Raw genomic sequence first — 25,280 nt, 5'->3', positions numbered from 1 at the left:
ACGTGTTAGTGAGGTGTGAAGCTTTTGGCACAGGGAAGGAGGGAATGGAACAATTTCTATAACATAGGGAATGTTGATCACAAGGTTTTTGCTATTCCTTGTCTAGCTTAATAGGTTGAGCCTGATAAATTATGCAAAGTAGTAAATAGCAGTGTTTGTGAGAATAATGTAAGCTTTGATCACAGTCATTGGATTCACCTTGGAGGCTGCTTGTCCTGATAGTTAAAAGTTTGGGGCTCCAGAGTCCCAGCGTATCTATAGTGGAGGCCTATTCCTTTTACTATGATGATCTCAAACATTGCTCGGTTCTCTTTCCTGATCCTTAGTTTTCTCATCACTAAAGTAATGCTATTCCTTATTCCTTATTTTATAAAATGGTTGTGATAACTAAATGGATTAATAAAGTGCTTAGTAAATGTTTGCCCTCTTGTTGTCTATCGTAGGGCTCAATTGTTTTCATTTCAGTGCCTTAATTGAATGAATGGGTATGTTTTTGTTTTTATTTATTTGAGAGAACGAATGAGTGCAACAGAGCCTTCAGCCACTGTAAATGAACCCCAGATGCATGGGCCACCTTGTGCATCTGGCTTACATGGGCCTGGTGACTTGAGCTTTGGCTCTTTGGCTTCACAGGCAAGTGCCTTAACCACTGACATCTCACCAGCCTTTTATTTATTTTTTATTTTTTTATTTTTTTGGTGTGTGGAGGGGGGGTGGAAATGTATGTTTTTAAAACTTGAAATTACTTTCCTACAAAGTGGACCAGGGAACTTCTTTGAGCTATTAGTCTATTTTCTCTTGTGATCAAACCAAAGTAAGAACATTTTTGAAGCCTGTTTGCTCTCTTCTTCCCCATAGGTTGTTTTCTGCATGGACCGTGCCCTAGAATTTGCCCCTGCCTGCCATCGCTTCAAAATCCTCAAAGCAGAGTGTTTAGCAATGCTGGGTCGATATCCAGAAGCACAGTCTGTGGCCAGGTATGTGGTCAAGACAGCATATCATTAAGGTGCCAAATAGGGTTGTGTTGATGCTGGATAACTCCTCTCTACATAAGAGTAGTGGGTATCCCAGTTAGAGCTGTTCAGATCTTTCCAGGACTTAAAGCCAAAGGTTAGACCAGAGTAGAAGACCCACAAGGTATATAGCATATAGAAATAGCTGATGCTTGAGTAGTATATGAAAGAACAGATTGAATTTCTAGGTATTTTTAGTCTAATGTGGTACTTTTCCTTCTACCCCAGGGGTTAGAAAAATCTGTTAACAGGCAGTAAATAATTTAGCCTTGGCATTTCATGGGTCTCAGTTGGAACTATTGACCTCTGTTGATTTTATTTACAAAAGTCATAACAAGGCTGGAGAGATGGCTTAGCAGTTAAGACACTTACTTGCCTGCAAGGTCTAAGGACCCATGTTCGACTCGCCAGATCTCACATAAGCCAGATGCACAAAGGTGAGGCTAGCGCAAGGTCGCATGAATACATGCCCACTAGGTGGCACAAGTTTCTGGAGTTCTGTTGCAGTGACTGAGGCCCTGGGCCAATTCGTTTTTTCTCTCCCCCTCCGCTCTCTAAAATAAGTAAATTTAAGAAGGTAAAAAAATAAGAGAGAGGGGTTGGAGTGTGGCTTGAAGATGGAGCTTGTGCTTACTGTGCACTAAGCCCTTTGCTGGATCCTGGCACCAAAAACGGGAGAGAGCCAGGCATGGTGGCGCACACCTTTAATCCCAGCACTTGGGAGGCAGAGGTTGGAGGATCATTGTGAGTTTGAGGCCACCTGAAGCTACATAGTGCATTCCAGGTCAGCCTGGACTAGAGTAAGACCCTACCTCCAAAAACCAAAAATCAAACAAAAAAACGGGAGAGGGGAAAAAGGCAAAAAAGGATTTAGCCTTGTGGGCTGCAATTTGCCCGCCCATATTCTAGTCTAATATGGATTGTGAGACACAAGAAATGTGACCGCTGTAAAGAACCTGGTCTACTGTGTGCCCCCATATTTAATCCCCAATACTGTCTTAACAAAGAGACAAAGATATTACAAATAAATGTTGACAGTTTTATTTTGGCAAGGTTTGGGAAGAATTCTTGGGAATCTATTTACCTTAAATACCAGATATATGGGTCAGGGAACAGACTGGCCCCAGATGATAGGGAATGGCCAAGGTATTCCAGGCCAAAGCTGAGTGTATCCCTTTCTGGCTATTGCAGTGACATTTTACGAATGGATTCCACCAATGCTGATGCTCTGTATGTACGCGGTCTCTGCCTTTACTATGAAGATTGTATTGAGAAGGCGGTTCAGTTTTTTGTGCAGGCTCTCAGGATGGCTCCTGACCATGAGAAGGCCTGTGTTGCTTGCAGAGTAAGTTCTAGCATGATCTGGGTGGGAAAGAGAAAGCTTCATGCCTTAAGATATTTGAGTGTGGCTAGGGTTATAGCTCAGTGGTAGCTTGTTTAGCATGCATTAAGTCCTGGGCTTGGTCCCCAGCACCAGTGGGCTTTTAGGGGGTGGAGGAGATGGTTACAGTAGAAGTTCTGATAACCACAAGGGATGTAATAGCTCCTCCTCACTGTCAAAAGCATGAGTGAGTCCAGTGGTGGGTGAGCTTTGTGATGCCAAACTACTGGAATTGAAGAACTGAGAATGCTGGTCTCGCTGTGTGAGGATTTTTGTATGTGAACTGACTGCCCCTTGCTTTTCTCTGTAGAATGCCAAAGCCCTTAAAGCAAAGAAAGAAGATGGAAATAAAGCATTTAAGGAAGGCAATTACAAGCTAGCATATGAACTGTACACAGAAGCCCTGGGGATAGACCCCAACAATATAAAAACAAATGCTAAACTCTACTGTAATCGGGGTACGGTTAATTCCAAGGTAAGTACTTGATCTGAGTCATGGGGCTTAATGAGAAATTTTTCTTCTTGGTTTTTTGAGGTAGGGTCTCATTCTAGCCCAGGCTGACCTGGAATTTACTCTGTATTCTTAGGGTGGCTTTGAACTCATAGCAATCCTCCTACCTTTGCCTCCCTAGTGCTGGGATTAAAGGCATGCACCAACATGCCCAGGTATTTTTTATTTCATTATTTTTATTTGTTTGAGTGAGTGAGAGAGAGAGAATGAATACATGAGAGTGCCAGGGCCTGTTGCTGCTGCAAACAAACTCCATAAACATGCGCCACTTTATGCATCTGGGTTTATATAGGTACTGGGGACTTGAACCTGGGCCGATAGGTTTTGCAAGCAAGTGCTTTTAACCACTGAGCAATCCCCCACTACAGCATAACTGGTGGTCACCATGCACAGTGGAAAACAACCAGAATTATCTTGTGGCCTTGCAAAGCACAAGAAACAACAAACTGGGTGGAGAAATGGCTCAGTGGTTAACGTGCTTGCCTGAAAAGCCTAGTAACCCAAGTTGTATTCTCCAGTGTTTACCTAAAGCCAGATGCACAAAGTGGCACATGCATCTGGAGTTCATCTGCAGTGGCTTTAGGCCCTGGCATACCCATTGTCTGTGTGTATATCTGTCTCCTTGCAAATAAATAAAATATTAGGGTAAAAAAAGAAACATGCTTCTGGCCCCTGTAGCATTGTAGCAATAGAAAAATGTAGCCTTAAGCTGGAGAGATAAGGCAAATATTTATGAACGGAATTATCAAAGTAGACAGTTTCAGGCTGGAGAGATGGTTTTGCAATTAAGGGGCTTGCCTGCAAAGCCAAGGGACCCAGATTTGATTCCCCAAGGCCCACATAAACCAGATGTACAAGGGGGCACATACATCTGGAGTTCATTTGCAGAGTGGCTAGAGGCCCTAGTGCACCCATTTTCTATCTGACTCTCTGTCTCGGAAATAAATATTTTTTTTTAAATGTAGTCTTGCCGGGTGTGGTGGCACACACCTTCAGTGCCAGCACTCTAGAGGCCGAGGTAGGAAGATTGCTCTGAGTTCAAGGCTACCCTGAGACTACATAGTGAATTCCAGGTCAATCTAGGCTAGAGTGAGACTCTATCGCCAAAAAAAAATAGTTGTCTTACATCTTACAGGTGCATGCCTTTAATCCCAGCACTCAAGAGGCAGAGGTAGGAGGGTTACTATGAGTTTGAGGCCACCTCAAATTTTAAAGCCAGACTCACAGTTTCTGCTCTGCCTCGATGACTAAAGGTTTGAAGTGTGATTGTTCTCTCTCCTGAAGCTTAGGAAACTAGACGATGCAATAGAAGACTGCACACATGCAGTGAAGCTTGATGACACTTACATAAAAGCCTACTTGAGAAGAGCTCAGTGGTAAGTGCCTCTGGAGGGTGGAGGGAAGAGGGAGCTGCCGCTGGCTGGCCAGGGGAACTGCGTTGTGGTTGATGAAGCAGACCCAGGGATGTTGTGAGGTCATTTGGTCCTTCCCCCTGCCTCTAGGTGGGATTGTTCCAGCCCTAGACTATCTTTATAGACCTCCAGCGGAGGAGATTGCACAAGCTCCCTCAGTCTCCCATGCCTGTGTCTAACGCCCCTCACGGTCAGTAAGTTTCCTCTGATGCCTGACCCAAATTACTTTTGTTAACATGTGAATTCATTTCCTTTGGAGACTGTATTTTGTGTTCACTTTTGCTCTAACTGGCACAGTGCTTGACACATCAGTGCTCACCCAATAAATGTTTTGTTGAATAAATGTGTGGTGCTTGGAAGAGACAAGAACAAAGTATCTTGAAGTAGTTGAGGGTTATACCTGCTTCATTCTTGGGTTCAAGGAAGGTGGTCTTGTGGTTGAAAGCAGTTTACCTTCACTCCGTCTCAGAGCAGTGTGAGAAGCCACCTTTTGATATGTCCTAAATAAAGTGTGAATGTTGTAAAACGAGGGGACTCCTGGTCTGACAAGGTGATGTATGAGCCAGAATGGTGCCCAGATTTGTCTCGGATGCCATATTGCTCCCTAACATTTTGCACATCTTACTCTTGTATCCACCAGAGAATTTTCTGTACGCTAGCATGAACAGACCTTTTTTCTAGCTGGGTGTGGTGGTGCATACCTTAAGTCCCAGCACTCAGGAGGCAGAGGCCACCAAGACTACACAGTGAATTTCAGTTAGTCTGGGCTAAAGTGAGACCCTACCTTGAACCCCCCCTCCCCCCCCCCAAAAAAAAGGAAAAGAAATCATCTCTTCTAGGCCAGATGTGATGACACATACCTGAGGCCAAAAAGTTGAGAGGCCAACCTGAATTATATAGCAGTATTTGAGAGGTTGAGGCAGAAGATCACTGTGAGTTTGCATAGGGAATTCTAGACCAGGTTGAGTTACAGAGTGCGATGCTGTCTCAAAAAGTGCTGGCATGAAGGTGGTTAGGAGATCAGGATGTACTTTAGCAGTAAAGTGTTTGCTAAATCCACACAGGGCTCTGGGTTCAAACCCCCCCCCTTTTTTTTTTTTGAGGCAATTTCATGTCTCTCGTATCCTAGGCTGCCCTCAAAAACTAAAGCTGAGGGTGATCTTGAACTTCTGATCGCCTCCCAAGTGCTGGGATTATCAGCATGTGCCACCACATCGCGTTTATTCAGTGTTGGCAGTGGAGTCCAGGACTTTGCACTTGTCCGAGGCAAGCAAGCGTTCTACCACTGGGGAAGTTTCCTCAACCCCCGAGTTGTGTTGCTTTGTTTTGTTTTGGTTTTTGGTTTTTCAAGATAGCGTCTTGCTGTAGCACAGGCTGGCCTCAAACTCACAGTGATCCTCCTACCTCAGCATCCCAGGTGCCCAAGCATACCATACCCAGCCTGTTTGGTTTTTCAGCTCTTCCTGATTTTAAAGAGCCTAAAGGAAGATGTGGTTGTATACTACGACTCTCACGCTGCCGTAGTGTGGGGGCCTGTGTTTTGTTTTTCTTTTCTTTTCTTCTTCTTTTTTTTTTTTTTTTTTTTTTTTTTTTGCTTGTTTCTTTTCAAGGTAGGATCTCACTCTAGCCCAGGCTGACTTGGAATTCACTATGTAGTCACAGGGTGGCCTCGGACTCATGGTGATCCTTCTGCCTCTGCCTCTGCCTCTGCCTCTGCCTCTGCCTCCTGAGTGCTGGGATTAAAGGTGTGTGCCATCACACCTGGCCCAACTCCTTATTTTTTTGTGTTGGGGACAGAATTCTGAGATCCCACCTCAAGGAGACAGTGTACACTATGGCCCAGTTGACAACAATCTCCTCAAGTAGGTAGAATTGCTAAAACATGCTGGAGATTAGCTTAGGCCATATAAGAGGTCCCACTGCAGCCTCTTTTGCTTCAAGTTAACCCCAAGCTTGAGCAGATGACAGATGTTTGCTGTATTTCCCACCAGGTGCTGGTGTTCTCCCTTTTCCCTAATAGCCTTTTTTTTTTTTTTCAATTTTTAAAAACTTTGTTTTTTTTTATTTATTTGAGAGAGAGAGAGGCAGAAAGAGGGAGAGAGAGAATGGGTGTGCCAGGACCTCTATTCAATGCAAACAAACTCCAGATGCATGAGCTCCCTTATGCATCTGGCTAATGTGGGTCCTGGAGAGTCAAACCAGGATCCTTTGGCTTTGCAGGCAGACACCTTAACCGCTAAGCCGTCTCTCCAGCCTTTTTTTTTTTTTTAATTTTTATTTATTTATTTATTTGAGAGAGACAGACACAGAGAGAAAAACAGAGGGAGAGAGAGAGAATGGGTGCACCAGGGCTTCCAGCCTCTGCAAACGAACTCCAGACGCGTGCGCCCCCTTGTGCATCTGGCTAACGTGGGACCTGGGGAACCGAGCCTTGAACCGGGGTCCTTAGGCTTTACAGGCAAGCACTTAACCGCTAAGCCATCTCTCCAGTCTTTAAAAAAATTTTTTTTAATTTTTTTTTTTTTTAATTTGAGAGAGAAAAAAATAGGCAGAGAGAGAATGCTTTCACCAGGGCCTCCAGCCACTGCAAATGAACTCTAGATGCATGCGCCCCCTTGTGTGGGTCCTGGGGAATTGAACCTGGGTCCTTTGGCTTTGCTGGCAAGTGCCTTAACCGCTAAACCATCTCTCCAGCCTGGTAAAGGGATTTTTTAAAGGCAGTGTTCTTATTCTAGTCCAGGCTAACTTCAAATTCATGATGATCCTCCTACTTCAGCCTCCTGAGTGTTGGGATCATGGGGGTGTGCCACCACACCTGGCTAAAGTCTTTTTTTTTTTTTTTTTTTTTTTGGTGCAGTCGTGCAGTGTTTCCCCTGACAGATTACAAGACAAATGCTAAGTTTGCCTGAGTTTCATTTTGGTGTTTTTTTTTTTTTTTTTTTTGTAGCATCTCGCTGTAGCCCAGGCTAACCTGGAATTCACTATATAGTCTCAGGGTGGCCTTGAATTCATGGTAATTCTCCTATCTCTGCCTCCCAAGTGCTGGGATTAAAGGCATGTGCCACCACACTCAGCTTGCCTGAGTTTTTAAAGGGTATTTCCTTTGCCTTACGTGAATGACCAGTAAAGACTTAAGTTTTTTCTTTTTCATATTAAGTAAAAAAATAGCCTGGTATGGTGGTACACACCTTTAATCCCAGAACTTGGGAAGCAGAGGTAGGAGGATTGCTGTGAGTTCAAGGCCATCCTGAGACTACATAGTGAATTCCAGGTCAGCCTGGGCTAGAGTGAAACCTTACCTCAAAAAAACCTAGCAAACACCAGGATCAGTAAGAGACCCCCACTCAAATAAGAACCAGCAGAAGAAAGTACAAAATAAGAATGTAGATCACGGCTGGATATATGGCTGTTAAAGTCATTTGTTTGCAAAACCTGATGGCCCAGGTTTGATTCCCCAGTGTCTACATAAAGCCAGGTGGACATGTCTGAAGTTCATTTTGCTGTGGCAGAGGCCCTGACACACCCATACTTACATTGTTTCTTTGTTTGTTTTTTGGTTTGCTGAGGTAGGGTCTTGCCTGGCTTTTTTTTTTTTTTTTTTTTTTTTAATTTGAGACAGAGAGAGAGAGAATGGATGCTTCAGGGCCTCCAGCTACTGCCAACGAACTCCAGACACATGTGCCACCTTGTGCATCTGACTAATGTGGGTCCTAGGGAATTGAGCCTGGGTCCTTAGGCTTCACAGGCAAGCGCTTTAACTCCTAAGCCATCTCTCCAGCCCCATACTTAAATTCTGTCTTGTCTGCCTCTTTCTTCTCTCTCTCTCTCTCTCTCTATATATATATATATAGTGTATGTATGTATGTATATAAAGGTGCAGATCACACTGGGTGTGATAAATGGCCTATAATCCCAGTGCCTTGTGAGGCTGAGGCAAGAGGTTAGCCTGGGCTACAGAATAACAAAGACCCTGTCTTGGGACTGGGGAAGGCCTGCCTGCCTGCCTGGGTTCAATTCCCTAGCCACTTGCATAAAGCCAGACAGACAGACATTTGCAGCAGTAGGAGACACTGATATGCACACAAACACGTGCAAATAAAAATTTAAAAACACAAGCTGGTCTGGTGGTGTATGCTTTTAATCTCTCAGCATTCAGGAGGCAAAGGTAGGAGGATCACAGTGAGTTCCAGGTCAGCCTGGGCTAGAGACACTACCTTGAAAACAATGATATTACAATAATAATAATTTTTAAAACAAAGATCTTTCTCAAAAAAAAAAAAAAAAAAAAAGAGGGCTGGAGGGATGGCTTAGCAACTAAGGCACTTGCCTGCAAAGCCAATGGACCATGGTTCAATCCCCCAAGATCTATGTTAGCCAGATGCACAACGGGGTGAAAGCATCTGGAATTCATTGGCAGTGGCTGGAAGCCCTGGCATACCCATCTCCCCCCACCCCATCAAATAAATAAATAAATAAATATTTTTTTAAAAGTGAGTGCTGGACTGGAGAGATAGCTTAGCAGTTAAAGCACGTGTCTGCAAGGACAAAGGACCCAAAGGTTCAGTTCTCCAGGACCCATGCAAGTACATGCAGCATCTGGATTTTGTCTGCAATGGCTAGAGGCCCTGGAACACCTTTTCTCTACCTGCCTCTCTCTCGTTCCTTCCTCCTATCTCTCAAATAAATAAATAAAGTAAAAACATTAAAAAACACAAATGAGAGCCAGGCATGGTGGCAGAGGTAGGAGAATCACCATGAGTTTGAGGCCAGCCTGAGACTACCTAAGTGAATTCCAGGTCAGCCTGGACTAGAGTGAAACCATACCTCGAAAAACCAAAAAAACGTACAAAGTGCTATAGTGTGACTTTTGAATACAAAGGCTACTCCTTCCTCGGGTCTCTTGGCTTGCAGTTTTATTAGACTTCCTTCTGTAAGTTGGTTGTATGCATTCCTGTTATCATTAGTACTGTGTGTCTGTACAGTATTGTTTTTTAAGGTCACAAGTTAAGATACTTTCAGGAATTCAGAGATGCCTACAATGTTGAATTTCCCTCTTGCCTACCACACTGCTATCAGTCTCCCTGCCCTGGCCTCCAAGGCTGATGGGTACAAAGATGGCCTGGTGTGAATGAAGTTACCGACTGAATGTCCAGTGAGCAACAGCTAACTGCCCTGAGTAGTCTCTTCCCGTTCCTAGTGGGTGGTGTATCTCTGTTAGACGGGGAGGCCCGACTTACAGCCATCACGGCTTGGAAACAGGAAGCACCACTTGTTTCTGTGCAAATGACAGGCAGTCAACCTGTTTCATTTTCTTCCATTTTAGCCCAGAGATCCCTCTTTTCTTTTGTGCTTCTGAAATAGAAGCCAGCCTCTGTTGATTCCCTTCTCTCCTCAAATTGACCGCTCTTACAGAAGCATTTGCCCACAGCTACCACCCTGAACTTGACCCTTCAGTGGCTCGCTAACCTCACTCCTGCCCTGGAGTGGCGCTGCCCTGCATGCGTGCGGCTGTGACAGGCGCAAAACTCCTCCATAGCTGCGTGTCACACTGGGTAATTTTCTCTGCGGGTTTCAGTGCTAATTGAGTTCACATTGCCTTTCCTGAGGCAGTCCAGGTGCCCCTGGGACTGTACTGTCACCAAGAACTCCCCTTGATTACTTGCTGCTTGGAGCAGAGCATTACTTTGCTGGTTGGCTGCACATGGTGTGATGAGAAACTGAGAGCTCATTCTTTTAGTTGAGAGAGAGGGAGGCAGGGAGGGAGGGAGGGAGAGAATGGGTGGTTGCACCAGGACCTCTAGCCCCTGCAAACAAACTCCAGATGCATGAGCCACCATGTGTATCAGGTTTACGTGGGTACTGGGGAATCAAACCGGGGTCCTTAGGCTTCATAAGCAAGTGCCTTAACTGCTAAGCCACCTCTGCAGTGCTCATTCTCCTTTTAGACTGAGGACTCTTCCATTTCATAAAGCATCTTACCAAAAGTTTGTGTCTCTCTCTTGAGCCATGCCTCTTCCCTAGAGGTCCGGTAGGCTGTTGCTATTGGTGTCTGAGCCCCGTATTGCCTGTACTTCCTTCTCAGTTACATGGACACAGAGCAGTATGAAGAAGCAGTGCGTGACTATGAGAAAGTGTATCAGACGGAGAAAACAAAAGGTAACGGGGTGTGAGAGCACGTGCTTCTTGGGAACTCAGACATAAGACCATTTGAGTAGGGCCTGGGGTGTGTGCGCCTGGTGTCTGTCTGACCACCAGCCAGGAAGATGAACAGAGTCCTGGGTGGGGCTCAGGCACTTTCACTTCCTTCATCAGAAGTGGGGAAAGCACTCTAAGAGCCTGGGTGTAGTTACTAAGGCTTCTGCCTCCTGGGCAGCTGGGCTGGGACCTGGCAAGGGAAACCAGATTTGTGCATTGACGCCACATGTCTCCCTCCAGAACACAAACAGCTCCTAAAAAATGCACAGCTAGAGCTGAAGAAGAGTAAGAGGAAAGACTACTACAAGATCCTCGGAGTGGACAGAAATGCCTCTGAGGACGAGATCAAGAAAGCATACCGGAAACGGGCTTTGATGCACCACCCAGGTAGAGTTGGCAGGCAGGGCTGTGCTGACTTGTGCTCTTTCTAGCTTTCCAAAATCAATCATAAAAGCCAGGCTTTTTCTTGCCACCCTGGTTTTGTGTCTCCCGTCTTTAGACCGGCACAGTGGAGCCAGTGCAGAGGTTCAGAAAGAGGAGGAGAAGAAGTTCAAGGAAGTAGGAGAGGCCTTTACTATCCTTTCTGATCCCAAGAAAAAGACTCGCTATGACAGTGGACAGGACCTGGACGAAGAGGGCATGAATATGGGTGGTGAGTTGGTTTGGGTACCTGGGATGAAGTTGATGCCTGCAAAATGTTGTTTTCCTTAAGACCTGCCAGAGGGGGAGTCTCTTAAGTGACCAGGAAGTGGCATGTGTTGGTGCAGCACTGGGTGTGGGATCAGCAGGTGGAGATGAGTTGGGGTGGGGCCATCAGAACGGCCACACCCGGGCAAGAAAGCCCAGTGCCAGCCACTCAGCACGTCCACGTCCACACTGCATCGATTCTGAAGCATTTTTAGTGGCAGCCTAGCAGAGCAGGTTGAGGCAGAGAAAGCCCTCCTTCCAGACAGCACTTGAAGGAGAGACACCCTAGGAGTTAGATTAGCAGCATGTTCTTTTTTATTATTATTATTTCTATTTATTAGGGAGAAAGGAAAAGAGAGAGAATGGACACACTAGGACCTCCAGCCACTGCAAACGAACTCCAGATGCATGTGCCACCATGTACATCTGGCTTACGTGGGATCTGGAGAATTAAACCTGGGTCCTTAGGCTTGGCTGACAAGCACCTTAACCACTAAGCAGGCTCTCCAGCCCTTTTTGTTAATTGCTAATGTCTAGGCTAAGGCATTGGGAAGCAAGTGATACTCTAGGAACTCTTTGGAAACCTATTAGTGTCCTAACTTTCATACCCTTCTAATTGTAGGGTTTCTCTCTAGCCCAGGCTGACCTGGAATTAGTCTCAGGCTGACCTCGAACTAACAATGGTCCTTCTACTTCAACCTCCAGAGTGCTGTGGTTAAAGGCGTGCACCACCATGCCCGGCTAATCACTTTCCTTTCTCCCTCCCATGCTTCTCCCTAGATTTTGATGCAAACAATATCTTCAAGGCATTCTTCGGTGGTCCTGGGGGCTTCAGTTTTGAAGGTGAGTGTGCTTATTGGTAAGAATTCCCAGACCATACGCCAACACGATGTCCACGCGGACAGCTTTGGGGAGCTGGGGGAGTCTGAGCTGAGTCCTCTGAGAGCTCCCGGGGTTCCTCTTGCCTTGGGACCATCCGCATTGTCTCAGCAGGTCAAAGGCAGGTCTTAAGCTACTGAGTAGCAAGGGGAAAAGCAAGGGGTGAGAAGCCACAACAACGAGAACGCACCCCAGCTAGAGTGAGGCCAGCAGTGAAGTGCGCGCGCACACACACACACACACACACACACACACACACACACTCCTGTGCACACATTCCTGTGCGCCGATGCAACGCCGACCCTGGGCTGTTGACACTGAGAAGTTCTCAGTTTGGGGGCTGGAGAAATGGCTTAGTAGTTAAGGCACTCCTCTGCTAAGCCAAAGGATACAAGTTCGATTGCCCAGGACCCACATAAGTCAGATACAGAAGGTGGTGCATGCGTCTGGAGTTTGTTTGTACTGGCTGAAGGCCATGGCGTGCCCATCCTACATCTGCCTCTTTCTTTCGCTCTCACAAATAAAATGAAATAAAACTTTAAAAAATATATTTATTTTTAAAAAAAGCAGGCCGTGGTAGCACACGCCTTTAATCCCAGCACTCGAGAGGCAGAGGTAGGAGGATTGCTGTGAGTTTGAGGCCACCCTGAGACTCCATAGTGAATTCCCAGTCAGCCTGGGCTAAGGTGAAACCCTACCTCAAGAAAAAAAATTCTCAGTTTGGGTTGGAGCTACCCATGATCTGCAGTGCTCTTCCATAGAAAATCCACAGAAGCCACTAACAAGCCCCTCTTCTCTTTCAGCATCGGGTCCAGGAAATTTCTTTTTTCAATTTGGCTAATGAAGGACAATCACTCAGAACCCAGAAAATGCAGACTTGCTCAGTTTAACCTTGAATGTGGACACAGTTCACCTCCTCCATCATGTCTCCGTGTACTTAGAGCAGTTTCGTTTTCTCAGTTGGGTGCCCTGTGTCTGTGTGAGTGGGGTGAAGGAGAGGGAGCCAGCACCCAAGATGGGGATGGGAGGGAGCCGGGGGGTGGTCAGGGAGGCAGCTTGTGAATTTTTGTTTTATTGTTTAACTTTATTAAAAAAGAATAAAATGTTTTGACCATTTTTGGCCCTTGGCTCTGGCAACTGTTTTGTGTATCTCTAGTTCTGTGGCCAGAACTTGGCCGTCAGCGTGGACCTGACCCTGGTACAGACTTGAGGCTCAGGAAGCTGACACCCCCAGCCTGATGGCAGGTTGGTGCTAGGTCTAGGCCAGTGACAGTCACAGAAATGAGCTCTGATGCATGCTCACTCTATAATGAACCGCCAGAAATCACGAGCAGCTATTTTCACACTGCAGCCAAGCTATGGTAGCTTGGATGGGGAAGTTTACAGGCTTTTATGCGTCTTGGGTTTTAACTTTATTTAGGCTAGGTGTAGTGGTGCATGCCTTTAATGCCAGCACTCCGGAGACAGAGGTAGGAGGATCACCATGCCTTCGAGGCCACCCTGAGACTACATAGTTCCAGGTCAGCCTGGGCTAAAGCAAAACCCTACCTCGAAAAGAAAAGGGGGAAGAACATGTATCGGGCTGGAAAGATGGCTCAGTGGTGCTTTCCTGCAACGCCTAAGCACCCAGGTTTGATTCTCCAGGTCCCACATAAGCCTGCTGTACAAGGTGGCACATGCCTCTGGTGTTCATTTGCAATGAATGGCTAGAGACCCTGGAGCATCCTTTTTCTATCTTAAATTTTATCTATATGTGAGTGAGTATGTGTGTGTAATTTATTTACTTGAAAGAAAGGCAGATAAAAGGGAGCACCAGGGCCTCTAGCCACTGCAAATGAACTCCAGACACATGTGCCACCTTGTGCATATGGCTTTATGTGGATACTAGGGAGTTGAACCTGGGTCCTTAGGTTTTGCAAGCAAGCACCTTAACTACTGAGCCATCTCTCCAGCCCTTTCAAAATTTTTTTTATCTATGGAGACAGGGTCTCACTCATAGTCCCAGGCTAGCCTTGAACTTACAGGTAATCTTCGTACCTCAGCATCCTCAGTGCTGGGATTAAAGACATGGCACCACCAGGTCTCCTGGACCTGTATAGTCCAGGCTGGCCTTGGACAAAGGGCAGTCCTGCCTCAGCTTCCCAAGTGCTGGGACTGCAGGTGTGAGCTGCTGTACCCCGCTTGCTCCTGTAGTTCCTGTTGCTGCTGTAAGGCCTGCGTCTGGCCTCCACTTCTGCTTGTGGCAGGGCGGAGCTGGGGGAGCACGTGGCGGTTGGTTGCTTGGTCGGCAGAAGCGCCCTCTTAGTTGTGCCACACGCCTGAGCCCTTCCTTTACTGGGAGCTTGTTTCTGGTGCTGGTACAGCCAGAGGGCAGCTCTGCCTTTTTTTTTTTTTTTAGCCTGACCCCTTTGGTCCCTAGGGCCATCGTGCAGGGTGGCTTGGTTCATTTCTCATGGAGTTGTGTAGGCCCTGTGGCCTGGAAGAAGTGAGCTGGTGACTGTCTTCCCTTGTATTTGAAGAGCACTAAGTTGAAAATGGCCTTCTTTGGAGAACTCTGGGTCTTGCTGAAAGGTCGCCCTAAAATTGAAGTGGGCTGGGGACACCTGGGGCTCCACTGTCCTAGTTAATGGCAGAGAGGGGCTTTGTGCTGCATGCCCCTTTCCTCAGGCAGCCCCCACCTCCTGCACACGTCTTGAGTCCAGCCTTGCCTTTCTGCTTCTCATGAAAGCCAGCACTGTCCAGCGCCCGGCCTCATCACAGCTGCAGCCGGCCAGCAGAGGAGACAGGACCGATGGCCCCAGTCTGTGGGACAAAGCCAGTCCTAATATATCCAGTCCTGGTCCCAGGGAAAAGTGAACTGGGCATAAAGGGGGGAGAGAGACCGCACACTGCCAGGATTAACATGATTTATTTCATTATCAGTCTTACAAGCTGCCGAGGTTGGGCAAAGCCAGGATAGGAACGTAAACATTGGTTGAGGGACAGCCTGATTAGCAAGGTCCTGTTACTCAGCAAGAGGGCAGTGGAAGGTACCCCAGGAACCACAGCACACGGAGTAGTTGCAGAGTCCCCTAGAACAGCAGATGGGGCTTGTCTTTGTGAGCTTGGGGTCCCCTCCCTTGGTTCTTGATACCTACCTGCCCCCTTTCAAGGAGGCCCAGAGGCCCCATGGAGGCAGGACGGGCTGGGCAGGCAGCAAGGCTGTAATTACTCCAGCCTTGATACCCACCCACAGTAGAGCCATGCCACTCTGAAGGCCACTCCGTCCCCTCCTAGGATGAGGACAGTAAGCATCCTGATGTGACTGCTGTTTATTGTCTTCCCTAGTGATCACACTACTAATTTAGCTCCAGTGTGAAAGAGGGCACAGGGACGTAAGTCAGATCTGAGGCGGGAGGTAAGCCCCTTTTTCTACCCTACTCAGTAGCTCCAACCTTCCAGGGGCTACAGTGATTCAGAAACAGCATTGGCACCCAGGGATCGTCCCCTTCTCAAGGCCACCCATTTTTTTTGTTTGTGGCAGTGATCCCACTGCCCACGGTGTGGTGTTTGCAGTTCTGGAGTATCTCCCAGGAACGCTGGCCAGGCAATGGGCCAGGGCTAAAGGTGGGTTGGCCAGTTCATGGACATGGAACAGGTGCAGTTCCAGGCCTGCCGGCCCAGCCTTACCAGCTCTGGTTTAGATTCCTGAACGGTGTCGCCCACCATTTGTGTTGAGAGCTTGGGGTTAGAGGGGAAGAGGGTGGGCAGGAAGGGACAGGCAGTTACTTTACAATTCTTAAAAAGTTACAGACAGGTTAACTAAGTAAAAAAAAAAAAAAAAACTTTAAAAATCAATAGAGGGCAAGCTGCCCAGTCCACCCCGCTCCCTCCTAAAGAGTAGAGGGGTGCAGTGTAAGAACCTCAGATGATGGTGCAAGACTGGAAAGCACCGCCCTTCCGGCTGGCACGTGTGGGCACAGGTTCACCCTTTCCGTAGTATCCCGTGAAGATGGCTTTGACCTCAATCTTCTTGGCCAAGCCCAGCATCCAGCGCCCATTACCCAAGGAATAGAGCTTGCCCCGGGTAAGGTCCCCCACCTCCTCACCTCGGCTGCCCCCCTTTTCCTGCCGCATAATCTCTAAGAGGTCAAAGCCTGTCTGCTTGGGTGGTACACCAGCCGCACAGCCCAGGGTGATGTGAGCGCGGCTCCCCCGGGGCAGGCCATCAGAAGACGGCTGTTTGTCCACGTCACCGGGCCACAACAGCAGCTCCTGCTCACTTAGCACCACCTGGGCCCCCGCTGTCTTGGGTGTCACGAAGAGGGCAGAGATGCTCAGTGTGAAAGCCTTGCAGTAAGATTTCTTCACCACCTGCAGAAAGAAGAGCTCCAGCTAGAGAGGGCTGGCCAGGAGGAAGAGGGGCTGCTCCTAGAGGGAAGAGCAGGCAGCCAGCGCAGCTTTTATTAATTAATTTATTTATGTGTGAGAGAGAGAGTGGGCACTCCAGGGCCTCTAGCCCCTGGAAACGAACTTCAGATGCGTGTGCCACAATTGTGCATCTGGCTTATGTGGGACCTGGAGAATTGAACCAGAGTCCTTAGGCTTCACAGGCATGCACCTTAACTGCTAAGCCATCTCTCCAGCCCACAACTCCACACAAATTCTTTTTTTTTTTTTTCTCCCCTGGAGGTAGGGTCTTATTCACTGTGACCTGGAGTTCACTATGTTGTCTCAAGGTGGCCTCGAACTCACAGTGATCCTCCTACCTCTGCCTCCCACATGCTGGGATTAAAGGCGTGCGCCACCCCGTCCAGCGAGAGGCCCTTTTTAAAGGCCAGTCAGCCAAACAACCACAGCACAACTTTTTCCAGCTAATATTAGAAAAATGAATGTGCCCAGAGGCAGGCATACGATGAAAGTCAGGCGTGCATGCAGAAGCGCTTCCAGGCTCAGGGCTGAGCGCAATGCCAGCACCTCTGTGCCTTAGTTACCTGGGAACTGGAGGTAACAGCAGGGTCTACCTGGTGCAGAGCTCCACACTTGCTATTGGTATTGCTGCCCAGCTCACCTTGGTGCCCAGGGCCACGGCCTAACCTCCACTCACCCACTGGGGTTTACATCTGACTCAGACTCTGGTTCTACCTGACTTTCTTCCAGAAAGCCCATCTAACCTGATCTCAAAATCCTTTTTCTCCCCTGTGTGTGGTGTACACGTTTGTGTGTGTGCACGCACACGAGCGCACACGCGTGGCAGTGTGCACATGTAAGCTAGAGGTCGATGTCTCTTGCTCTCTGCCTATTTACTGAGAGACACTATCTTTGGCTTAAGCCCAGAGCTCAGCATTTCAGCTAGTACAGCTAACCAGCTTGTTCTGGGGATTACGGGTAGACCACAATTCCCACCCAACATTTATATGATCTCCAGGGATCCAAACCGAAGTCTTCACACTTGGGTGAAGCAGAAGTGTGTGGCAGGCACTTGATCCACTGAGCCATCTTCCCACCTGAATAAGCTCTTTTTTATTGTTGTTCACAAGCCCTTGTCCCAACAGCGTCTGGCATATAATAGGTGCTCAATACCTATGGTTAAGGGGCTGGAGAGATGGCTTAGCAGTTAAAGCACTTGCCTGCAAAGCCAAAGAACCCAGGTTCGATTCCCTAGGACCCACGTAAGCCAGATGCACAAGATGGCGCATATGTCTGGAGTTCATTTGCAGCAGCCAAAGGCCCTGGTGTACCCATTTTCTCTCTCAATAAACAGTATCACTAAGATGCACAAGGTGGTACATGCATCTGGAGTTGGTTTGTAGCAGCAAGAGGCCCTGACACAACACACTCTCTCTCAATAAATAAAAAGTGTGGCTAAGTGAATGGTTAGATGGTAGTGGCAAGTGTTCTGTATATACTGTTATTCCACTGGGCTAGGGGACTGGGGACACAGGTGAATCAAGCTAACAGATCCTGACCCTTGGAGAGCAGCCACTTTAGTGACAGTTGACCAGTAAGCCAATAGGTAAAATGGTTGAGAAGCAAGAGAGGATGGGCTGGGGAGGCGTCCGGGAAGGCAAGTAGAGGAGGTCGGAACCAAGCCATGTGGATCTGGGCAACATGCTCGGCGTGAAGAACAGCTGCATCTGCCTATGGGCGTATCTTCAGTGGCAGGAAAGGGTCTGGTAGTCCTGAGTCAGGAAGCTTCCCTACCCCTCAGCCACTCACCCTGGGGGTGTGGCTAGGCCCCGGAACCAGACCAAACCCTCAGGGTACCAAGGGTTCTGGGACTTTGGAATTTTAACGTGGTCTCCCAGGAACCTCAGCAGGAGTCTGCTGCTGTCCAGCCTTCCCTGAGAGCCTGAAGAAGGGAAAGCCCTGCCAGCAGGCCCTGGGGACAGATGTACTGGTGAGCAGGTGGGGGGGGGGGATCGTGACAGATGTGGAGGCTGAGCCTGGAAGAAGGGCTCTCCCCTAGCTGTGGCCTCAGGTCTGTTCCCTGCACCCCTGCCAGAAGACACCGCAGCCCCCCATCCTCCTGCACACAGCCGGAGCCCCGGAGAGAACTCACGTCCTGCTGGGCGTACTCCTCAGCCCCGGGCTCCTTCCCGTAGTCACAGAACTTGGTTGTGCAGTGGAGCACGCCGGGGGGTCTCTTCCCAAAGTAGCTGACCAGTTCAATCTTCTCCCTGCTTTCATCCCCAGGGATAACTGCAGGAGAGAACACAGTCGGCAGGGAGGGCCTATCAACACCAACCACAAAGACCACGCAGGCCCACGGAAAACGCCCGTGACGACACACACACACGCAAGGGTCTTTAACCACGGGGCCATCTCTCCAGCCCACAACTCCACACAAATTCTTTGTTTTTGTTTGTTTGGTTGGTTTTTGGTTTTTTTGTTTTGTTTTGTTTTGAGGTAGGGTCTCACTCTAGCCCAGGCTGACCTGGAATTCACTATGGAGTCTCAGGGTGGCCTCGAACTCACAGCGTTCTTCATTAAAGGCGGGTGTTACCACGCCCGGCTCCACACAAATTCTTAAGTCTACTACATTAGCTGATGGAACTCACAGTAACTTTGAGCTGTGAAAAATGTTTCAAGCCGGGCGTGGTGGCACACGCCTTTAATCCCAGCACCCGGGAGGCAGAGGTGGGAGGATCGCCGCGAGTTTGAGGCCACCCTGAGACTCCATAGTGAATTCCAGGTCAGCCTAGGCTACAGTGAGAGCCGACCTCAAAAAAAAAAGAAAAGAAAAACTTGTTTCAAAAATTGAGTGTGGTGGCACATGCCATTAATCCCAGCACACAGAGAAGCAGAGGAAGAAGGACTGAATTCAAGGCCACCCTGAGACTACATAGTGAATTCCAGGTCAGCCTTGGCTAGAGCCAAAACTTACCCCCCCCCAAAAAAAAAAAAAAACAGCCAGGCATGGTAATACACGTTTTTAATCTCAGCACTAAGGAGGCAGAGGTAGGAGGATCACCATGAGTTCAAGGCTACCCTGAGACTACATAGTGAATTCCAGGTCAGCCTGAGCTAGAGCCAGACCCTACCTTGAAAGACCAAAAAAAGAAGAAATTGGGGCTGGAGAGATGGTTCAGTGGTTAAGGTTCTTGCCTACAAATCCTTAGGACCCAGGTTTGATTTTTCAGTACCCATGTGAGCCAGGTGCACAAGGTGGTGCATCTTGAGTTCGTGTGCAGTAAGTGGCTAGAGGCTCTGGCACACCCATTCTCTTTCTCTTTCTCTCTTACCTGCCTCTTTCACCTTTCAAATAAATAAAATATAAAAGAGAAATAGGGGCTAGACAGATGGCTCAGTAGTTAAAGGCACTTGCTTGCAAAGCCTGGCGGCCTGGATTCAATTCCCCAGTACCCATGTAAAGCCAGATGCAGAAAGTGATGCATGTGGAGAGCCATGATGGCACACACCTGTACTCCCAGCTCTCAGGAAGCAGAGGTAAGAGGATCGCCATGAGTTCAAAGCTACCCTGAGAGTACATAGTGTATTCCAGGTCAGCCTGAACTGGAGTGAAACCCTACCTCAAAACACCAAAAAAAAAAGAGAAAAGAAAGTGATAAATGTGTCTGGAATTCTTTGCAGTGGCAGGATACCCTAGTGTGTCTTCTCTCTCTGTATCTATCTATTTCTCTCAAATACAAATTTTAAAAAATAGTTTTTAAAACAACTGGGCGTGGTAGTGCCTGCTGTAATCCCAGCACTCGGGAGACAGAGGTAGGAGGATTGCCATGAGTTCCAAGCCACCCTGAGACTACATAGTGAATTCGACATCAGCCTGAACTAGCGTGAGACCCTACCTCAAAAAAAAATAATAATAACAATTTCAATTAAAAGATCAAAAATAATTGCCTGGAGTGGTGATGCACACTTTTAATCCCAGCACTTGGGAGGCAAAGGTAGGAGTATTGTCATGAGTTCAAGGCCACCCTGAGACCACATAGTAAATTCTAGATCAGTCTGGGCTAGAGTGAGACCTATCTCAAAAAAGAAAAGAAGCCGGGCGTGGTGGCACACACCTTTAATACCAGCGCTTGGGAGGCAGAGGTAGGAGGATCACTGTGAGTTCGAGGCCACCCTGAGACTCCACAGTGAATCCCAGGTCAGCTTGGCTACAGGGAGACCCTACCTCGGAAAGAAAAGAAAGAAAAAAATAATGATGATAAAAAGACGTTTCAGGGAAGGCATGCAGCTTCTTGGAGGAATGCTTGTCTGGCGTGCATAAGGCCCTAATACAATCAGGGGATCCAGGAAGGGGGCTAGCAAAGGCTTAAAAGGGACCTGGGCATGCAGGTGCAGGCCTATAACCCCAGCACTCAGGAGACAGGAGGACTGCCCCAAGTCAGAGGTCAACCTGATCTACACAGTTCTAGGTGAGCCAGGGCTACATAGAACTCCATCTCAAAAAGCCCAAAATACCTAGCACTAAGGGGGACTGACTGTGCAGTGGTGGGTCTTTGTGTCCTTTCCCCACACTCTATGCCAAAGGACTAAAGGACAGGCCAGCCTTACCTGGAAGGAGAAAGCAAGTCATGAAAACTGGGTGTGGAACAGTGGTAAGTCAGACTGCAAGAAGCACCTGCCACTACCAGCCATCTGGCCTAAGGCAAGTGGTTCACCCACTACAACAATTAGGCTTTCCATACACTCCGATTCCTCAGGACCACTTAGCATTAACAGCTCCCATTTCATGCAGGGGGCCACAAGACTCTGCACGTGCCCAGCAGGCACTCTGGGAGGAGAAAAGTGTCCTAAGGGCATCAGGTGTGAAGAGTTCTGGGTAAGGCGGGCAGGGTAGCGTTAGAAGCTCATCTCCAGCCTCCATGTCCTCACTGCTGTGTTGATTTCCAAAAGCCAATCTCCTTCCCTGCCCTGGGCAGAAACCACATTCTGGTGTTTACGGTCTGAGCAGAACCAAGCAGTGATCATGCACAGGACAGCACTGCCAGCTCTGACCCTGAGTCCTGGCAGGGGGCTGGTGCCCGGCCCGAGTCATGGCAGGCGCATTGCCCTGCAGAGTGTAAGCCTGAGGAGTGTAGAAATATGTCCTCTGAAAACCCACTCAGGTACCTAGGACCAGCCTCTGAGGAATACGAACTAACAAAGAAATGGAGAGGTTACTCCAAGTATGTCGATTATTTACAATCAGGGGACCCAGGGAGGGGGCTAGCAAAGGCTTAAAAGAGACCTGGGCATGCAGGTGCAGGCCTATAACCCCAGCACTCAGGAGACAGGAGGACTGCCTCACGTCAGAGGTCAACCTGGTCTACACAGTTCTAGGCGAGCCAGGGCTACATAGAACTCCATCTCAAAAAGCCCAAAAATAAGAGTTCAAAGTCATGGAAAGATCAGTGGGAGACAGTCCCAGTGGGTCACTGCAGGGAAACGGGGCCTGCCAGGACCCTTCCCTGTCCCTGGAGCCAGCAGCTTCCGCCAGGAGAGCACTGCTGGAACCCTCGCCAGCCAGGTTCCGGTGGCAAATCTCACAGCTGTTCTGAGTCTGCCCCCCCAACGAGGAAGACCGAGTGATTTGAGACTAGGTTCTCCAGAACCGTGGGATGTAATGGGGGTACCTGGAACCCATCCCCAGCAAAGTCACTACAGTCATGGTTTTACTTCTTTTGTCGCTTAGGCTACCCTATTTTGTTTGGGAACATGGTTCTGCTAAAAAAAAAATGAGTTTGACAACACTAGAACCACGTGATCTTTCCCATTAGGAAGTAATTTGTTTTTCCCCATCTCCAAGACACAGAGGGTGGTGTAGATCCCGGCTGGGAGAAGGGTACTGGAGAGCAGAGAGATGGAAGGAAAGGAACCCTGGACACACCGCCTCTCCCTAGGCCCACCTGCTTCCTCTGCCAAAGGGTACCTCTGTCGAGGACCAACTTCTGGGTCCTGAGAGCCTCCATCTGCATTCCCCATCTCACACCACGTCCTTTTGTTTGAGGCAGGGTCTCACTCTAGCGCAGGCTGACCTGAAACTCACTCCCCGGGTTGGCCTTAAATTCAAGAGATCCTCCTACCTCATCCTCCCAAGTGCTGGGACTAAAGACAAGTGCCGCCGCACCCGGCTCACCCCATCCTTGGAGCTCGATACCGGCCACAGCACACAGCGCCCAGCGAGATGGGTTGGCAACCGAGGCCGACACTGCGGAGGGACTCAGCTTCCCTTCCCTGCCGCCCCCCGCCCGCCTCCGCCCCGGTGTCACCTACACTGTCGAAGCTCCTTCTTGAAGGCCTTGTGATTGCCCAGCTCTTCCAGAAAGACCTGGCCAACCTTGCGGAGCGTCTCGGAACTCTTCTTGGTCAGGAACCAGCCAAAGAAAAGCGGCAGGAAGTCCTTCTCCAGGCCTGGCTTCAGCTTCTTCAGGTCATCGGCCGACAGCTGCCACTGGTTCTTCTCCTTGAGCTGGGCACAGTCCAGCCGCCACGCCGTCTTGGGCTCCACCAGCACCACCTGGTACTGGTACTGGTCGGCCATTTCAAAGAGCTGCTCCAGCCGCTCGCGCTCGTGGTTGGTGTCATCCAGCACAAGAACCCTGATCTCCCGACGGCAGTAGGCAGCCAGGTCCTCGTCCAGCCTCTTGTACTCCTCGGGGAAGCTTGCCCGGGTGCCGGGGGTGATCTTGTAAGCGTCAGCAGACACCATCTTGGTGCCGTTGTGGTACTTGTCCACGATGGCCCGAGCCAGCGTGGACTTGCCGCTGCCCGGCAGGCCACGCAGGATGAACAGCGTCTTGCACTCGTGCAGCGTGGCCACCGTCTCCTCATCCTGGAGGAAGGGAAACTGCAGCTCTGGCTTGTCCTTGGCCCCTGAGGATGACATTTTGCGGAAGAAGATCTTGGGAAGGAATGCGTGGCTCTTTTGGGAGACGCCTCTGTTCTGTGTGGAGAGGGAAGAGGAGATGTCAGCGCAGGGCTACCTTGCGGACAGACAGCCCTCCAGCCCCAACCCTTTGTCTCTGGACTGGGTCTCTAGTGTATGGAGGGGCAGCTCGGGAATCCCCAGGCCTGACTTAAAGCACCTCTGGGTGCTGGATGCCTTCCCTGGTGGAGAGTGGTGGCCCCCCTCCCCAAAGGTCCTTGAGTCTCTGCAGCAGTTGGGCCGTGGAGGTAGCATAGGGAATCTTGCTGAAGCACCCTAAGCTCTTACTCTCCCGTCCCCAAGGATCACCCTCTTCCCTGGAGAGAGAAAACAAATGTGGTGGCAGTGCATGCAAGGGAGCCTAGGGCCCGTGGTGACACCAGGCCTGGCCCGAACTTTTATGTTCTTGGCACCTCTTAAGGATGTCCTCCTTGGAGGCCTGGAGCTCCGTGTCTGGGCAAAGCCACAGCTGCCCTGGCTCTGAGTGTGCAGAGGAGGGTGGGGGTGGAGGAGGGTCACCCCACCCAAAGACCGCCTCCCTACCCCCAACAATGGCGTCAGCAGATAATACTCTCTTGTCTGGGACGAGGGGGACAATGGTCCCACAGAGAGCTAATGGGGGGCAGGGCAAGAGAGCACTGGACAAAGGGTTCATTCACCGCCTGCCACCTCCTCTGCCCTCTCAGCGTGGTCTTTGTGCCCGCTGCAGGACTGAGGGGGCCCAGGCTACCTGTTTCCACGACCTAAGCCCTGCACCTCTCTGAGCCACTGGACGTCCGCTCGGCTAAAAGCAACAAGTGAAGACTTTGCGCCGTCAACTCTCTCCACCCCGACTCATCCTCCGACAAACTGCGGCTCCGAGCGCGGGCTCGGCAGCGGGTCCAGGCCGGGACCCACTTGGCAGCTGGAGAGCTGGGGAGCCAGCGCTACCTGCGATCCGGGGCGCCAGCGCGCGGCTCCCCCAGGCCTCCCCGCTTGCCCCGGGGCCGCGCGCGGCTGCTTCAACTCCGCCACGGCGGGTCTTCATTTGCATGCCACTTCCTCCTAGGGACACCCCCCCCCTCGACCGACACACACCCCACGGTACTTTTGCTTTCCGTTAGCGTCCCACCCGCGCCGGCCTCGCCCTTCCTGCTGTCCCGGCCCCCACGCGTGCACTCACCATGATGGGTGGGGGGGGCGCCGCCGTCGCCGCCTCTGCGGGCAACTAGGTGTCCGGGGCCGCCCGCCTGCGCCGGGGACACGGGCGTCTCGGGGTGGCGCGCCCCCGCGCCCGGCCGCTTTTCATAGGTCGGGGGCGGGGCGGGCGGCAGCGGGCCGGGGCTCCGCGCACGCGCGGGGCAGCGAAACAAACAGCGGGCCCGAGCCCCGCCTGTGCCCGGCGCACACCTGCGCGCGGGACCAGCCGTGTGCCCGCCCGCCTTGCACACACTCGGTCATGGTTCACCTGCTAGAAATGAGGCCGCTTCCTTGGTCCCCGGGCGGATTAGGATGAAATGAGCGAGGCAAGGTCGTGCAAAGCAAGGCTGGAGCTTCCCCTAAGATTTGATTTATTTATTTTTAAAAAGAAATATTTATTTGAGAGCGACAGAGAGAGAGAGAGAGAAAGCAGCAGAGCGAAAGGGAGAGAGAGAGAATGGGGACCCCAGGGCTCCCAGCCACTGCAAACGAACTCCAGATGCGTGCACCCCCTTGTGCATCTGGCTAACGTGGGTCCTGGGGATTCGAGCCTCGAACCGGGGTTCTTAGGCTTCACAGGCAAGCACTTAACCACTAAACCATCTCTCCAGCCTAACCTTTTTTTTTTTTTTTTTTTTTTTAGATTAAAAGGGAGAGAGATAATGGGCGC

General features: G+C 49.7%; 2 protein-coding genes across 2 annotated transcripts in view; one reads left to right on the top strand and one right to left on the bottom strand.

The window, feature by feature from the left end:
• Dnajc7 (DnaJ heat shock protein family (Hsp40) member C7) overlaps positions 1-13,205 on the top strand; it is a 46,370-nt gene extending 33,165 nt beyond the window's left edge. The window contains exons 6-14 of the mRNA XM_004655380.2: positions 859-977; positions 2,205-2,358; positions 2,705-2,869; positions 4,190-4,281; positions 10,400-10,473; positions 10,753-10,899; positions 11,012-11,164; positions 11,980-12,042; positions 12,882-13,205. Coding sequence (XP_004655437.1) covers positions 859-977; positions 2,205-2,358; positions 2,705-2,869; positions 4,190-4,281; positions 10,400-10,473; positions 10,753-10,899; positions 11,012-11,164; positions 11,980-12,042; positions 12,882-12,919 — 1,005 coding nt within the window. The 3' untranslated portion in view covers positions 12,920-13,205. The remainder of the gene's footprint in view (positions 1-858; positions 978-2,204; positions 2,359-2,704; positions 2,870-4,189; positions 4,282-10,399; positions 10,474-10,752; positions 10,900-11,011; positions 11,165-11,979; positions 12,043-12,881) is intronic.
• A 1,765-nt stretch (positions 13,206-14,970) lies between these two features.
• On the bottom strand, positions 14,971-24,698 carry LOC101617203 (2',3'-cyclic nucleotide 3' phosphodiesterase). The gene is made up of 4 exons (XM_004655382.2): positions 24,594-24,698; positions 22,780-23,449; positions 18,620-18,759; positions 14,971-16,431 (listed from the first exon to the last, which is right to left on the bottom strand). The coding sequence occupies exons 1-4, from the start codon at positions 24,594-24,596 to the stop codon at positions 15,982-15,984; spliced, it is 1,263 nt and encodes a 420-aa protein (XP_004655439.2). The 5' UTR covers positions 24,597-24,698; the 3' UTR covers positions 14,971-15,981.
• Between the last annotated feature and the right edge of the window lie 582 nt (positions 24,699-25,280).

This window comes from Jaculus jaculus, chromosome 9 (assembly GCF_020740685.1).
Source record: "Jaculus jaculus isolate mJacJac1 chromosome 9, mJacJac1.mat.Y.cur, whole genome shotgun sequence".
NCBI classification, from domain to species: domain Eukaryota; kingdom Metazoa; phylum Chordata; class Mammalia; order Rodentia; family Dipodidae; genus Jaculus; species Jaculus jaculus.
The sequence above is the reverse complement of the archived record's forward strand: the minus strand, read 5'-3'. Positions and strand labels throughout refer to the sequence as shown.

What these genes read in the sequence shown, in the direction of transcription:
- LOC101617203 (XM_004655382.2), bottom strand. An exon ending in CAAGAAGGAGCTTCGACAGT is followed by an intron (nt 18,760 to 22,779) that starts GTAGGTGACACC and finishes TCTCTCCTGCAG; the next exon opens with TTATCCCTGGGGATGAAAGC. An exon ending in AGGAGTACGCCCAGCAGGAC is followed by an intron (nt 16,432 to 18,619) that starts GTGAGTTCTCTC and finishes TTCTTTCTGCAG; the next exon opens with GTGGTGAAGAAATCTTACTG.